This window comes from Nematolebias whitei, chromosome 19 (genome assembly GCF_014905685.2).
Source record: "Nematolebias whitei isolate Nwh7 chromosome 19, NemWhi1, whole genome shotgun sequence".
NCBI classification, from domain to species: domain Eukaryota; kingdom Metazoa; phylum Chordata; class Actinopteri; order Cyprinodontiformes; family Rivulidae; genus Nematolebias; species Nematolebias whitei.
In genome coordinates, this window is record NC_056516.1 from 7,248,145 (window position 1) to 7,261,044 (window position 12,900).

Consider the following 12,900-nt stretch of genomic DNA (forward strand, 5'->3'; position numbering starts at 1 on the left):
CTTCTCTCACAACAAACTGGAAGTTTCATTAATAACTAACAAAGTGATCCAGGAGGACCTCTCAGAGGCTACAGATGACCCAGCCTCCAACCGAGCAGCCACAACCACTTCCTTTAGTTTTGTTTTCCGTTCATTTGGTTCGAAGACAAAATGATAAATATTAGATGAGGTTTTAGTTTCAGGTACCTGGTTTTTGTTTGTAGACGCTCCGTCCACTCATCAGGGGCATAAATCTCAGATTCTGGGCTTTTAAGGTTTTATTTGAACCGTTCTTTAAAAAAAAAAAACAAGAATTGAACAAACAAGCTGTAATTTACTGTGGATGTTTAGGCTCAAAAATATACATACAAGCTCAAACATGAACTACATACATTCAGCTAAATCTTTTACCGAGCGCTGCTAGTGATCATGATCGACTGCAGCTGGCAGTTTCTCACGGTCAACGTAATAACGGTCCAACAGCACTCAATGGACTGATCAAACCCACCAGATGAAAAGAACCTGGCTCAGATGTTCAGGAACAACCAGAACCTCCAAGGCTCAGCACTGCCATGCACCGACAGGCTGCTGACAAAAAGATCAAATAAAAGTAAACGCTCCTAAAGAGACACCTTCAAGCCTGATGGACGAGCCAAATGTCTTCTGGAGAGAAGTTGTAAGATCGAGCAGTTTGGCAACAATAACAACAAGTGTGCTTGGAGGAGTCAAGGTTCCAAACCCAACAACAATGGACCAACTGCCAAGCATGGTGGCGGCAGCATCATGCTGTGGTGCATTCCATAAAGTAAATGAAATAATGGAGGACGACCTCCAAATTCTTCAGCTTCACCTCAGATCGACAGCTTCACGGATGAAGGTTGGACACACCTGGGTGTTCCAACAGGACCATGATCCCATCAGAACCAGTCTCTGATTGGATCAAACCAACATTAATATCCTGGAGTGAGTGGACCTTCCAAAGGGCCAACCTAACCCTGGGGAGCTCTGAGTACAGTCTGCTCCTCTGCATCTAAAGGAGTCCGCTGAAGAGGTTCAGCCTCCTGGATGCTGCACTTTGGAGGTTTTCTGGACATGCCCCACTGGTAAGAGACTCTGGGTCAGACCCAGAACTTTCTGGAAGGATCGTGCATCTTCTCTGATCTGGGAATACCTCGGCTCCCCCCAGGAGGAGCTGGAGAGTACCTCTGGGGAGACGGAGGTCTGGGTTTCTCTCCTGGACCTGCTAACGGCTACAGATAAGAGGTAGAAGATGGAGAATGTTTGAAAGTGTAGTCTGCGCCAGGAAATCCTTCCGTCTGAGGCTGAGGTGTGACATTTAACCAAATATTAGTGGGTGTATGTAAATATCTGAGCCTGTATGTATAATTCTGAGCAGTTAGTTCAAACCTGTGCACCGATCCTTGCTTTAAAATTCACTGAAGTTGTACAACTGTTCTCTTTTGGAAGAAGAACGGTTTAAATAAACCATTACAGCGGACTCTCAGGCCCATGAAGAAGGGATGGAAACTTCGATGCCTCTAATGGGGATTTATCTTTATTTTGAACATCTACTGGAGCCAGAACAACAAAGCCCAGGGCTGAGAGTGAGAGGAGACGTTCAGTTGGAACAATCACCCTCAGACGACACCCATCTGTTCTCCTACACAGATCTGGAGGTAAAAAGTGGGAATTAAAAAGAGAAGTGCTGCTTTTTTCTCCTGTACTTGAGTTTTGATGCTAAATGATTTAGCTGAGCAACAAAACTAAAAGGAACTGGCTCTGCTGGTCCGGTACTTTTGGACTGGACTGTCTGGTAGTTTCCTTTTGCTGTGATAAAACGAACTGGGCCCAGAAACCAAGGCACACTGCCGACAGCTGATCTGAAGCAGTTTTTACCGTTCAGGCTCCTGGTGAATAATCCGTCTTCACGGGTCTGCACTATTCTTTGGTCTGAGAGGTTGTTTCTCTTCCACTCCATTATTCTCAACTCCAGCTGATGTCGTAGTGGGTCCACCCTTCTGGTGGAGCCAAGAACACCCTTCGGCCCCGGTGCTGGAAGCTAACCACCCCCCTGTAACCCGTACGAGGAACTCCAGATTTTAGGTCGTCCATCACCCCCAAGTTTCGAGCAAAAGCCTTAAAACTGTCCCTGCTGGAGTACTTCACCCTGTACGGTCCAGGTCCTCTCAACCTGCCCCCCTGCTGCAGGTCTTCGATCTTCACCAACGGGGCACTATAAATGTCCTTGATGAACGTTTCGTCATAGTTCTCTCTTAGTAAATAAGACAAGTCCCGATTAGTGAAAGGCACGAACTCTGTGTTTAGCTTAATGTAGCGCAGGTACTGGTCAAAGAACTGACCTAAACTCACACCTTTCCTGCCAAAGGTGATAGTCCGAGAGATTTCGGGCCGTATGCAGGAGCGGTTCCTTCGCTGCTCGGGTTGGCGCATCCAGTCATCCCAGAAGGCCGAGGGCCATTTTGGTTCCAGTTCCTCCCACAGCTCTTTGAGCAGCATCCAGCCCAGGCCAGGAAAGAAGTCTGTTCTATGAAGGAGGTCGACTTTGGACGCATCGACCAAGGCGTCTCTGCCGTTATCGTTCCAGGCAGAAACGCACCAGAGGGTGGGGTCGGAGCGCAGGATGGGATACAGCGCTCTGAAATACTCAAAAAAGTCTGGAGCCACCTAAAGGGGAAAAGAGATGCACATTAGTGAGATCTGGTCAGAGATGATGTCATCCAAGGATTTTACACAATAGATGAGGTGACAAGAAAACGTGACTGTGCTCCGAGAAATATTATTAATAAAAACCCAGGAGCTCCATCTCACTCTACAGTCAGGCAGCAGGTCAAAGGTCAGGACAGAAACAGACAGGTCTGGTTTGTTTGAAGGGCTGCAGGAGAAACCTCTTCTGTCTAAAAACAAGATGGCCGCTCGACTCAGGCGTAAAGTTTCATCTGAAGGAACCACAAGACTCCTGGACCAGAACCAGACCAAAGGACTGATGTTTACCCAGAATGCACTGCAGCAAGCAGCTCCTCAGCTGTCAGCACGGTGGTGGAGGCTGATGGTTTGGGCTCCTGTCAGTCACTGAGTGGACCAGAACTCCTCTGTAGACCAAAAGGTTCTGGAGTCAGATGTGAGTCCATCTGTCCAACAGCTGAAGCTTGGACCAAACTGGGTCCAACAGGACCATGAGCCCAAACACAGCAGCTGATCTACAACAGAACGGGTCAGAAAGAACAGAACCAAGGTGCTGCAGTGGTCCAGTCAGAGTCCAGAACCTCAACCTGATAGAAATATAGAGAGAGCTGAGGAGAAACCTCAATGATGGAAAGAAGAGTGGTCCAGAACTCCTCCACAACCATGAGAGAGATGAAGTCCTACAGAGAACTACTGAGGTTCTGGTTCTGGAGGAGGTTCTACAAGCTGCTGGGTCAGGAGCTGGGCTCAGATTTCTATTTTGTCTTCACTTCAGTTAAGTGAGTAACCACACGGTGTGTGAGCTGAGCATCTGTGTTCACTTCAGTTTACATTTGGTCACTTTCAGAACCTGAGGACCAGACCAGTCCTGTCTACAACCCCAGGAGTTCATTTACAGTAGGTGGACTTTCTTCTTTCAGTGACCGTTCCAGGAAACCAGGAAACCAAAAACCAATCCACATCAGTTTGTATGAAAAACTTCTTCAGTTATTGGATGTCCAACAAAACACAAAATTATTTAAAAAAAGGAAAAGAATAAACAGAGAAAATAAAGATCCAAAAAGATCTAAAATGTCCAGCAATGAGCTCGTGATACTTTGGTCCTGAAGTCCTGGCTGCAGACTTTCCTCTCAGGCTGACACGTCCTACTTGCTTTTCAGCACGGAACTTGTTCTGAAGTTTTTGTGCCATTTTTAAAATGGCACAAAAACACAATGCCACGTTAAAAATGACAAAATCTTTGGGGTGGGGGGGCTTGTGGTCTGATGAACTCTCCAAGTTCTCTTCCACCTGTTCCCTGTTCTCACCACGATCAGTGTCATCTGCAAACATCATAGTCCACGGGGATTCCCCTGACCTCATCTGTTAGTCGGTCCATCACCAGAGCAAACAAGAAGGGGCTCAGAGCCGATCCTTGATGCACTCCCACCTCCAGCTTGAAGCTATCTGTCACTCCTACACTCACCACTGTCCTGCTGTCCTCATACGTGTCCTGGACCAGTCTGACATACAGTATCAGAGCACCACCTAGTGGGCTAATATAAAAAGCTAAAGTGTAGGAATAGAGGAAAATAAAAAACATTACCGAGAGGAAAGCATTATTTAATGATCTGATAAACATGTCATTAAAAGTTGTATTTACAGTTCATTTTTAATTTTCCCCTCAGGAACACGAGAATGTAGTGAAGTTACTGTGACGTTATGAGAGCACCCGAAAACATTCTGACAAAATAAAAATAAAAATAGAAGAATTTTACGGTTTTGTCAGGAAAACAAATCGTGTTTATTGACTGCACAAAAATAAATAAATATATAAAAACAGACAAATAAATGTGTGGCTGATTTTCCCGACACGAGGGTTAAGCAATATAAAATATTATTTTGCCAACAAATGTAAGAGTCTTTGTTTTGAAATAAAACTAAATAAATCAGTTTGTGTGTTTTGAATAATGTTTTGCTGAAGGTCATCAAACCGAGGTTGTTCTAAGAGACATCTTCGACATGTAAGATACTGATTAAAACTTTTCTCAGAAACCTACTTCTGCACGGCACTCACCTCCAGATCGTCCTCCACGACGACCACCGTGGACTGAGACAGGGTGGTGAACACCTGGCTCAGCGCCCAGCGATAATGTCGGGCGATTTTGTAGTAGCCCTGAAACTTCCTGTGCTCCGGCCTGACTCGGATGTCCGACAGGTCCGGCTGGCTAATGTGCATCACCTGATCGCCGTACGATCCAATCACACGGGCCGTCTCAGCGTGACCGCAGTCTTGGCTCACGATGATGGGGTAGAGCTCTGCAGAGGGGCGGTACTGGATGAGTCTGTCGAGGCTCCTCTTCACGGTGACCCTGTCGCAGGCGATGACCAGGATGGGGATGACGGGTTCTGGGCTGGGAGCCGGACTCGTCACTTCAGCGTTCTGAAGCTGCTCCTGGGAGTTCTTTGGGTGCGAGCTGGGAGCTGCTGTCCAATCTGCTCTCTGTGAATGTTTTGCGTCAGTGTCCGGTCCGATATTCAGATCGTTTAAAAGAAAATCTGGAGTTTTCAGCAGCTGCGGCCGAACAACCACCTCCTTCACAGAATCCATGTCTCGTTTCCCAACGCTCTCCTGCTGAGCCCACGCCGATCTGTGGCTTTCAATTTGCTTTAGGAGCTTCTTCTGGGTATCCAGCTGAACTTCCACCTCCTCTGCCAGCCGAATCATCTCCTCAGCCAGGTTGACTCGACCCGCTCGCTCCATGCCGATACCCCACTCCTCCTTTCCGCCGGGTTCGGCTCCTCCGCCCTCTCCGAGCCGGCCGATGGGAGGTCGGCCCCAAAGATAGAGCAGAAGCAAAGCGTTCCAGGCCACAAAGAGGAAAGCACCACACAGGATGATAGAACCTTTAGTGCGAACCATGGCCCAACAACACTAGGGATATGGATCTGGTAGGGAACAAGTGGCACAAATCAAAGGAATCTCAGGTGGGCTGGGAGTTTGCTCACATGGTTAGGACTTCATTCTGACGATTAGCCGACAGTCGGTCCGTTTAAAACAAAAGCAAGACGTCTGCCCTCCATGAAGTCCCATGAGCTGTGACGGGAGGTGGGGGCTGGCGATACGCGAGTCAGCTGAGGTTATCTTTCAGCCATCGTCCTGAAAACAAAACAGAAACATCAATCAGCACGTTCGTGCCGTCTCCATGTCCAAAAACACGAGTGCAACAAATTTCCTCTCAAAATGATCAGAGCTGGAAACTTGAAGAGATACTTGATGAATGTAATATACCCTGTAATCACTACTTTAAATACTTACAGCTGAGAAGTTTTATCAGATCACAACATGGTCAAACAATAGATAACTCTTTAATGTCCAGTGAAAAAAACTCATGACCGTGAACACTCTGAGGTGTAGTCTCTAAATATATAGATGTCTGGTAGATGGATGTACACAGACATCTGTGGAGTGCCTGGAAGCATGGAGACAGTACTACTAGTACTCGCCTGAAATTACTGCAGTACAACTGGTTAGTGCGAACATACAATGCCCCAGAAAAACTGAATAAATACAGCAGACGTTCCAGATGTGTATTAAATGTGACGTGGAAAACGATACAGTCTACATCTGTATTTGGCAAGAAGTGAAAAGTATTCAACAGGTCCAAAGACTGAGATATACCCCCAAGCCCAAAACTCTTTATACTCGATAAAGAACCAACACATGTTTATAGATTTAGAAATAAAGCAGGCTAAAAGAATAACTCACTGAAAAACACCAGGAGCCCAAAGGTTCGTAGGTGGTTTTTAGAGTCATCTCCAACCCTTTCAGACAAAATGACAGTAGTCCATCGATACTTTGCAGTCTGACTTGTGCGGATTCGCTCTTTCGCGGTTTTTCAAAGTAAGATTGTACACAAGGAAAAAAATGTACACGATTGTCAACTTTAATACACTGACTGGTCCCCAAACAAGTCGCCACCAAAAAAAAAAGGTCACTAATATTTCGTTGGACCTCCTGTAGCTTTGATTACATCATGCATTCACTGTGTCATTGTTTCAATAAACTTCTACAATGTCACAAGATCTGTTTCATCCAGTGTTGATTAATTGTTCACCAAGATCTTGAATTGATGACTAGACACTAGGCATGATGGGTGCATCACTTCACCTGCCTCTCTTCTTACCCTGATGTGCCCATCACTCTGGAACAGGGTCAGTCTGGACTCATCAGATCACATGACCTTCTTCCATTGCTCCAGAGTCCAATCTTTATGCTCCCTAGCAAACTGAAGCCTTTTTTTCCAGTTAGCCTCACTGGTTAGTGGTTTTCTTAAGGTTACACAGATGTTCAGTCCCAATCCCTTGAGTTCCTTCACATAGTTCATGTGGAAATGTTCTTACTTTCACTATTAAACACAGCTCTGAGTGCTACTGTTGTTTTACTTCTCTTTGATTTCACCAAACATTTAAGTGATCACCGGTCACCATCATTCAGGATTGTTTTCCGGCCACATTTCCTCTTGGAAGACGATGGGTCCCCACTGTCCTTCCAGTTTTTAATAATGTGTTGGACAGTTCTTAACCCAGTTTTAGTGGTTTCTACAACCTCCTTAGATGTTTTCTCTGCTTGATGCCAATGATTGGACCCTTCTCAAACAGACTGACATCTTTTCCACGACCACATGATGTGCCTTTCAACATGGTTGTTTAAGAAATGAGAAGCAACTCATTGCACCAGTTGGGGATAAATAACTTGCCCATGCAGTAATTATCCAACAGGAGGCTCGTACCCGTTTGCTTAGTTAAATCCAGGTGGCAACTTTTTTTATTTTGTCCAGGCAGTGTATTACTCATGTGACTGGGACAGTACGGCATAAAAAGTTAAACAAAAAAAACTTCGGACAGGCGTCGCCCTTTTGTAGTTTTCTTTCAGTAAGCCTGTACTGTAACACCAGTCAAAAGAACTACACTTCCCAGAAGCACACAGTGCTTCCAGCCGCTGCTATCTGCCGAAATGGGATAATTTTGCAGCGCAAAGTCAGAACTAACAATCTTTCTATTGAGCTGACAGAACTGGCAGGAAAGTTGCAAATAATCCAGCAGCTCAGTAATCCACACATCAACTTGGACGGGGCGGCGGGCTTCATCGCTGCAGGGTAGGTCCGCAGAACCAGAACCAAGCTGCTGTTCAAAAAAGTTCAAGACAAAAACAACCGGACTTTATTTCGTTTCGCTTCTCATCCGAGAATCTTTCTCAGTTCAAAGAACAGAGAGTGTGGGGCTCAAGTTACAAAGTCGTCCAGGATGTACCACGTCCTGGACGACTGAGAATCTTCACCAGCACGCTGCTGTCCTGCAGAGCTGCTGAGTAACATTTTGCAGAACTGTACAGTGCATATTGCAAGCGTGTGGGAAGGGTTTATAAAGCCTTAAAATATATATAAATACTTAAAGAAACACAGTGTTCCTGCTTCGCTGTTGTCTGGAACGTGACCCCGGCGATAACTGAAGGACTAGTGCAACATGAAATCACATTATGTTTAAGGTTTGACCCAAACGAGTGTGAAGTGGTGACATGGGTCAGAACGGACCTCTGAGTGCAACTCTGTTTGTCCAGCCAAAGTCCAGCAGCCCATGAGCAAACAGAGTGGAGTTCAAGGTTCCTCATGAGCTCTAATCTGAAGGAGGTCACGGCCAGTTCTCCGCATTAGAAACACCTAAACCAATTAGAAATACCACCTGCGCATTAATCCTGCACAGCAAACTGGACCACTCTGACTGTACGACAGCTCAGCTTCACATGGTCTAAAACACAAGCCCGTTCTCCACGCCCTCTGAACCACAGCGTGAAAACAGAACCGCGAACCCAAAGGGCTGTTTCTACAACTGGAAACTGATCTGGCACTAAACCAGTGTTCCCAGAAGGAATGCATATCACTCGTTGCCTTTAATGCCAGAGTTTTAGACTGATCAAACGATGACAGAGCTGCAGCATCTCCTGGAGCACGTAGCAGCCTGTGCTGAGGATGACTCTCAGCTACTACCACACACCTTGTGATTACTTCAAGAGTTTTGGTTCAATTCCTCCAGTGTTTCAGGAGATATTTTGCTAACAGACCAGAAGTGTTGACCGTACGTTTACGACAACGTTTTAAAAACAGACGTCTCGTGCGATCAGTTGGAGCTCAGTGTATGCATCGAGGATGACTCTCAGCTACTACCACACCCAGCTCTAGCTCAACGCTTGTAAAATCATGCGAGTTAGAGCAATTCTTTGCCTTGGTTAAGGTTGCTAGCTGTGGCGGCCATCTTGAACGGGGCTGACTCCAAAAGGTAATCAATTATAGATGTGCATTCGGTGATACAACTTTTCAAAGTTTCATTAAAACATGTCCACTGGTTCAAAAGATATTTTGCTAACAGACAAACTAACACGTGCAAAAAACATGACGCAGACACAGCTCTAAAGTTAAACATCCATTAAAACAGTCTTCTTGTAGCAGACAGGAGTTATTTCTACTTTACCTGAAGCACAATTACCGGCTGACTATATTTGTACTTCCGGTCCGAACCAAGAGCACCTGTCACCTGCGGGTCTGCTCGCGCAGCTCTGCAGGGAACCAACACCGACACCAGCTGACACCGCTGTCCCTCAGTCCCCTCCTCCCTCCGGGACACAACGTGGACCCACAGAACCGAGCCTGACACATGACGGCAGTCCCGCCGCTCCGTGCTAACATTTAGCCCTCTCTGCACCAGCGCCTTCAGTCAGAACCACCAGCCCGGTCCAGTACCACACGGGCGGTGACACGTAGCGTGTGTCCCGGCGCCTGATAGCAGAAACGGCTCCGTCCGGTTAGCTGGACGGGAGAGCCCAGAGACCGCGGGCTGACCGACACGAAGCCGCGGGGGAACGTTCCGGACGAACCCACCTGTCACGTCGTGGTTGGCGGCTGGAGGCTGCTGGTCCACATCCGAAAGAACCGGGCTCGTCCAGCGACGAGCGGCTAGCCGAGCTAGCTAGCTGCTGCCGTGGTGTAGCCGAGCTCGTGGTCCCCCGGTCTGCCGGTTCAGCTCATTTCGGTCCGGGGTCCCCTCACATCGTTGGGTCGGTCTTCTCTGCAGCACTGAACCTGGCTGGGTCGGTACACGACACTGTTGGCCTGAAGGCAGAACCTGTGCTGCCGGCGACCTCTGTGCTCAGCCCTAATGTTCAGTCTGTGATGCTGGTGGTTCGGCTGGGCTTTCAGCAGCTGGGTGGTCCACAGGCGGTTCTGATGTCAACTGACGACATTTTCCTACTGAATACACTGAACTTCCGGATTCATGACACGTTGATGACTGAATGATCGAGAAGGGGGTCTCTGCAGACCAAAAGTGGGCGTTTCTGGCAAATAGGCGTTTATGGACGGCGAACACTGATTGGCTAACAGTATTTAATAGGCGTTTGTCGGCGGCGAACACTGATTGGCTGTGGGTAACCCTCAAAGTCACGAGTCATTGATGAGGTAACGTTTCTTTGCGATGTTTGACAAAGAAATATGATTTATTGTACTTATAAAGTATGTTATGTTTTCACTTATGCATTTTATTGAAGTACGTTTATTGTAGGTCACGATAGTTTCGACCGTTCTCTCGTTGTTGTTGTAACGCACTGAGGTAAAGTGAGCCTCCACAGCAGCTCTCACTGTGCACGTTTACAACAACTGGGTGTTGCTTTTCAAAATAAAAGCTAAAAATAAAAGTTCTTAATACTTGAAAAATAAATATTTAAAAGCTGTGTATAACTGAAAAATATGAAAAACAAATAAATAAAAGTTGTTATTAGCTGAAAAACAAACAAATAAAAGCTGTTAATTATATCTATGTCTTTCTGCCATGTCAGGAACCACTCTCACTTCAGGTTGACTCTAGAAGACCCCAAGATGTTGCTCAACAATGTTGACCAACATCTGATGTTGACTTTCAAAATAAATCACCTCCAAAGTTTAACATAGTTCATAGTAATAGTCAAAAGTTGCTGACCTTGTTGCAACATGAGTTAACACGAACATGAGTGTAAATTGTCAATGATTCAATAATGAGTAATAACTTATTCAATAATAAGTCTGTAATTTGTCAATAATAGTCAATAATTCATTCAAGAATAGATTATGAGTGTTTGGTATGGCTCAGTGGCTAAAATGGGTTGGATGTTAGAGAAATTACTTAATTTTCAATTACCTGAATGCACAAATTCCTTCATTTATAGTTAAACTTTAGGAAATCAACTTTTTTTTTCTTGTGAAAAAAATATCAAAATTACCTTTTGGTATTCATTTTGAATAGATTGGGGAAGGAAAACAGCCCAGGCCGTGTAGAACTGCTATTTTGTAAAAATGTTGTGCTTGGTGATCTAATCATATTCTTATTACAATTTCAGGTGATGTGAACTGGAGGAAATATTCTGAAGAGTTTCAGGCTGAGCACAGAAAGCCTTATGTCATTTCTGTCTGCTTCAGCTGTGGAGAAGAATTTAAAGACTGTGCTGCAGGTTTCTGGGGCAGCGGCAAAAGAGGCGAGCTGAGGGCCTTCCACAGTGAAGCCATTCCTCCTGGGTACTGCAGCCACTTTGTGCCATGGATGCAGGGTTAGTAGTCTAGCTCTTGTACTGTGATGCCCACACATTACAATAAGTAACAACTAGCAACACCCTAACTGTACTATGTTTTGTGTTTCCAACAGATGCTACGATGACTTCTAAAAATGGATGTCCCAATAAACAATAAAAAAAATTCAATGATGCATCAAATGTTGTCTGAGTATGTTTTAAGGTAATAACAAATGTGAAATCTGGAAAACAAAGAGAATTCCTGAATCTGTCTTGTGTGCTTTGATGTGTACATAAGTTTATTGGAGGTCCTGAAACAACTTTTCTGAGAACACAAAGATTTTTATTTTACCTTTGGCCAAGATGTCAGTTTGAAATCAGGCTGCTTACTGCAAAACCAAGAGTTTTTTTAAGACGGTCTTCATTTGTATTGTTTTGTCGACTAAGCTAAATGTAATTTCTAAAATATGGATAAATCTGATCTCATCATGCAGCATGAGCAACTGGGTACAGGTGTGAGGGCCAAAAGTCTGGTTATGTACTGACTCCTAAATGTGCTGGTTTTCTACTGAAACATGGAGTAGGGTTGACCTTTAAAATGTGAGACAGCTGAGGAAGTTAACCAGTAAACAGAAATACCTGCTCCAGTTGCAGAAATCTTACAGAAACTGACAATCACTCATCTGTAGTGACTGCAGGTTGAACAAGAAAATGTGAAGTTAAAGGAAACCTCCTTTGTCCCAAGGCCAGTTTAAGTATCATTAATATTTTTCTTTCTTTATGAATCGATTGTAACTTTGTTCACATTTTTCAACAACCAAAATGGAATTTGTTTTTTTAATGTTATGGCTAGGTATTAAAAAAAAACCTAACATTTAGCTCTCCCCACTACCCAGTTATGTTGCTCTTATTTTGAAATGTAACCGGAAGTTCTATGTTAAGAGAGTCGAAAAAAGAAGTTATGGAGACGCCGCGGCAGTATACTGGAGCGATGTCGAACCGAGACGCCGCTAATGTCGAACCGGTTAACACCATAGACATAATATGCCTGTGGTTAACACAATCTGCCAATAACGCCTTGTTTTTAGACATCATGTGTCTGTGGTTACGGCATTTTATCGTTCAGCCTTTTTTTTTCTATCGTTCAGCCTTTTTTTTTCTATCGTCCAATCAGATGTGGCCGTCCAGACACGCCCATTTTTCTATCGTCCAATCAGATGTGGCCGTCTAGACACGCCCATTTTTCTATCGTCCAATCAGATCCGGCCGGCCAGAAACGCCTATTTTCCTATCGTCCAATCAGATATGACCGCCCAGATACGCCCACTTTCCTATAGTCCAATCAGATATGAGCGCCCAGATACGCCTTCCGAATTTGCCTGCAGAGACCCCTTCTTGGAATGATCCGGGGAAAGTCCCGAATTCACACACAGCGAACAAGAAAAAGTTAGTTTTACTAACCCACATTACACTAACTAAAGAAATTAGTTTAACTAATCCACATTACACTAACTAAAGAAATTAGCTTCACTAATCCATATTACACTAACTAAAGAAATTAGCTTCACTAATCCATATTACACTAACTAAAGAAATTATCTTCACTAACCCACATTACACTAACTAAAGAAATTAGCTTCACTAAC

At 44.9% G+C, this 12,900-nt stretch overlaps 1 protein-coding gene across 1 annotated transcript; it reads right to left on the reverse strand.

The window, feature by feature from the left end:
• Window positions 1-1,019: 1,019 nt before the first annotated feature.
• Window positions 1,020-9,805, reverse strand: mgat1b (alpha-1,3-mannosyl-glycoprotein 2-beta-N-acetylglucosaminyltransferase b). Its single transcript, XM_037693704.1, has 3 exons — window positions 9,597-9,805; window positions 4,739-5,821; window positions 1,020-2,664 (listed from the first exon to the last, which is right to left on the reverse strand). Exons 2-3 carry the CDS (start codon window positions 5,582-5,584, stop codon window positions 1,963-1,965), a joined length of 1,548 nt encoding a protein of 515 aa, XP_037549632.1. The 5' UTR covers window positions 5,585-5,821; window positions 9,597-9,805; the 3' UTR covers window positions 1,020-1,962.
• Between the last annotated feature and the right edge of the window lie 3,095 nt (window positions 9,806-12,900).

Coding starts and splice junctions, on each gene's coding strand:
- mgat1b (XM_037693704.1), bottom strand. CDS start 5,584: ATGGTTCGCACTAAAGGTTCTATCATCCTGTGTGGTGCTTTCCTCTTT. Junction 2,665..4,738: donor TCGTGGAGGACGATCTGGAG/GTGAGTGCCGTG, acceptor TTTCCCCTTTAG/GTGGCTCCAGACTTTTTTGA.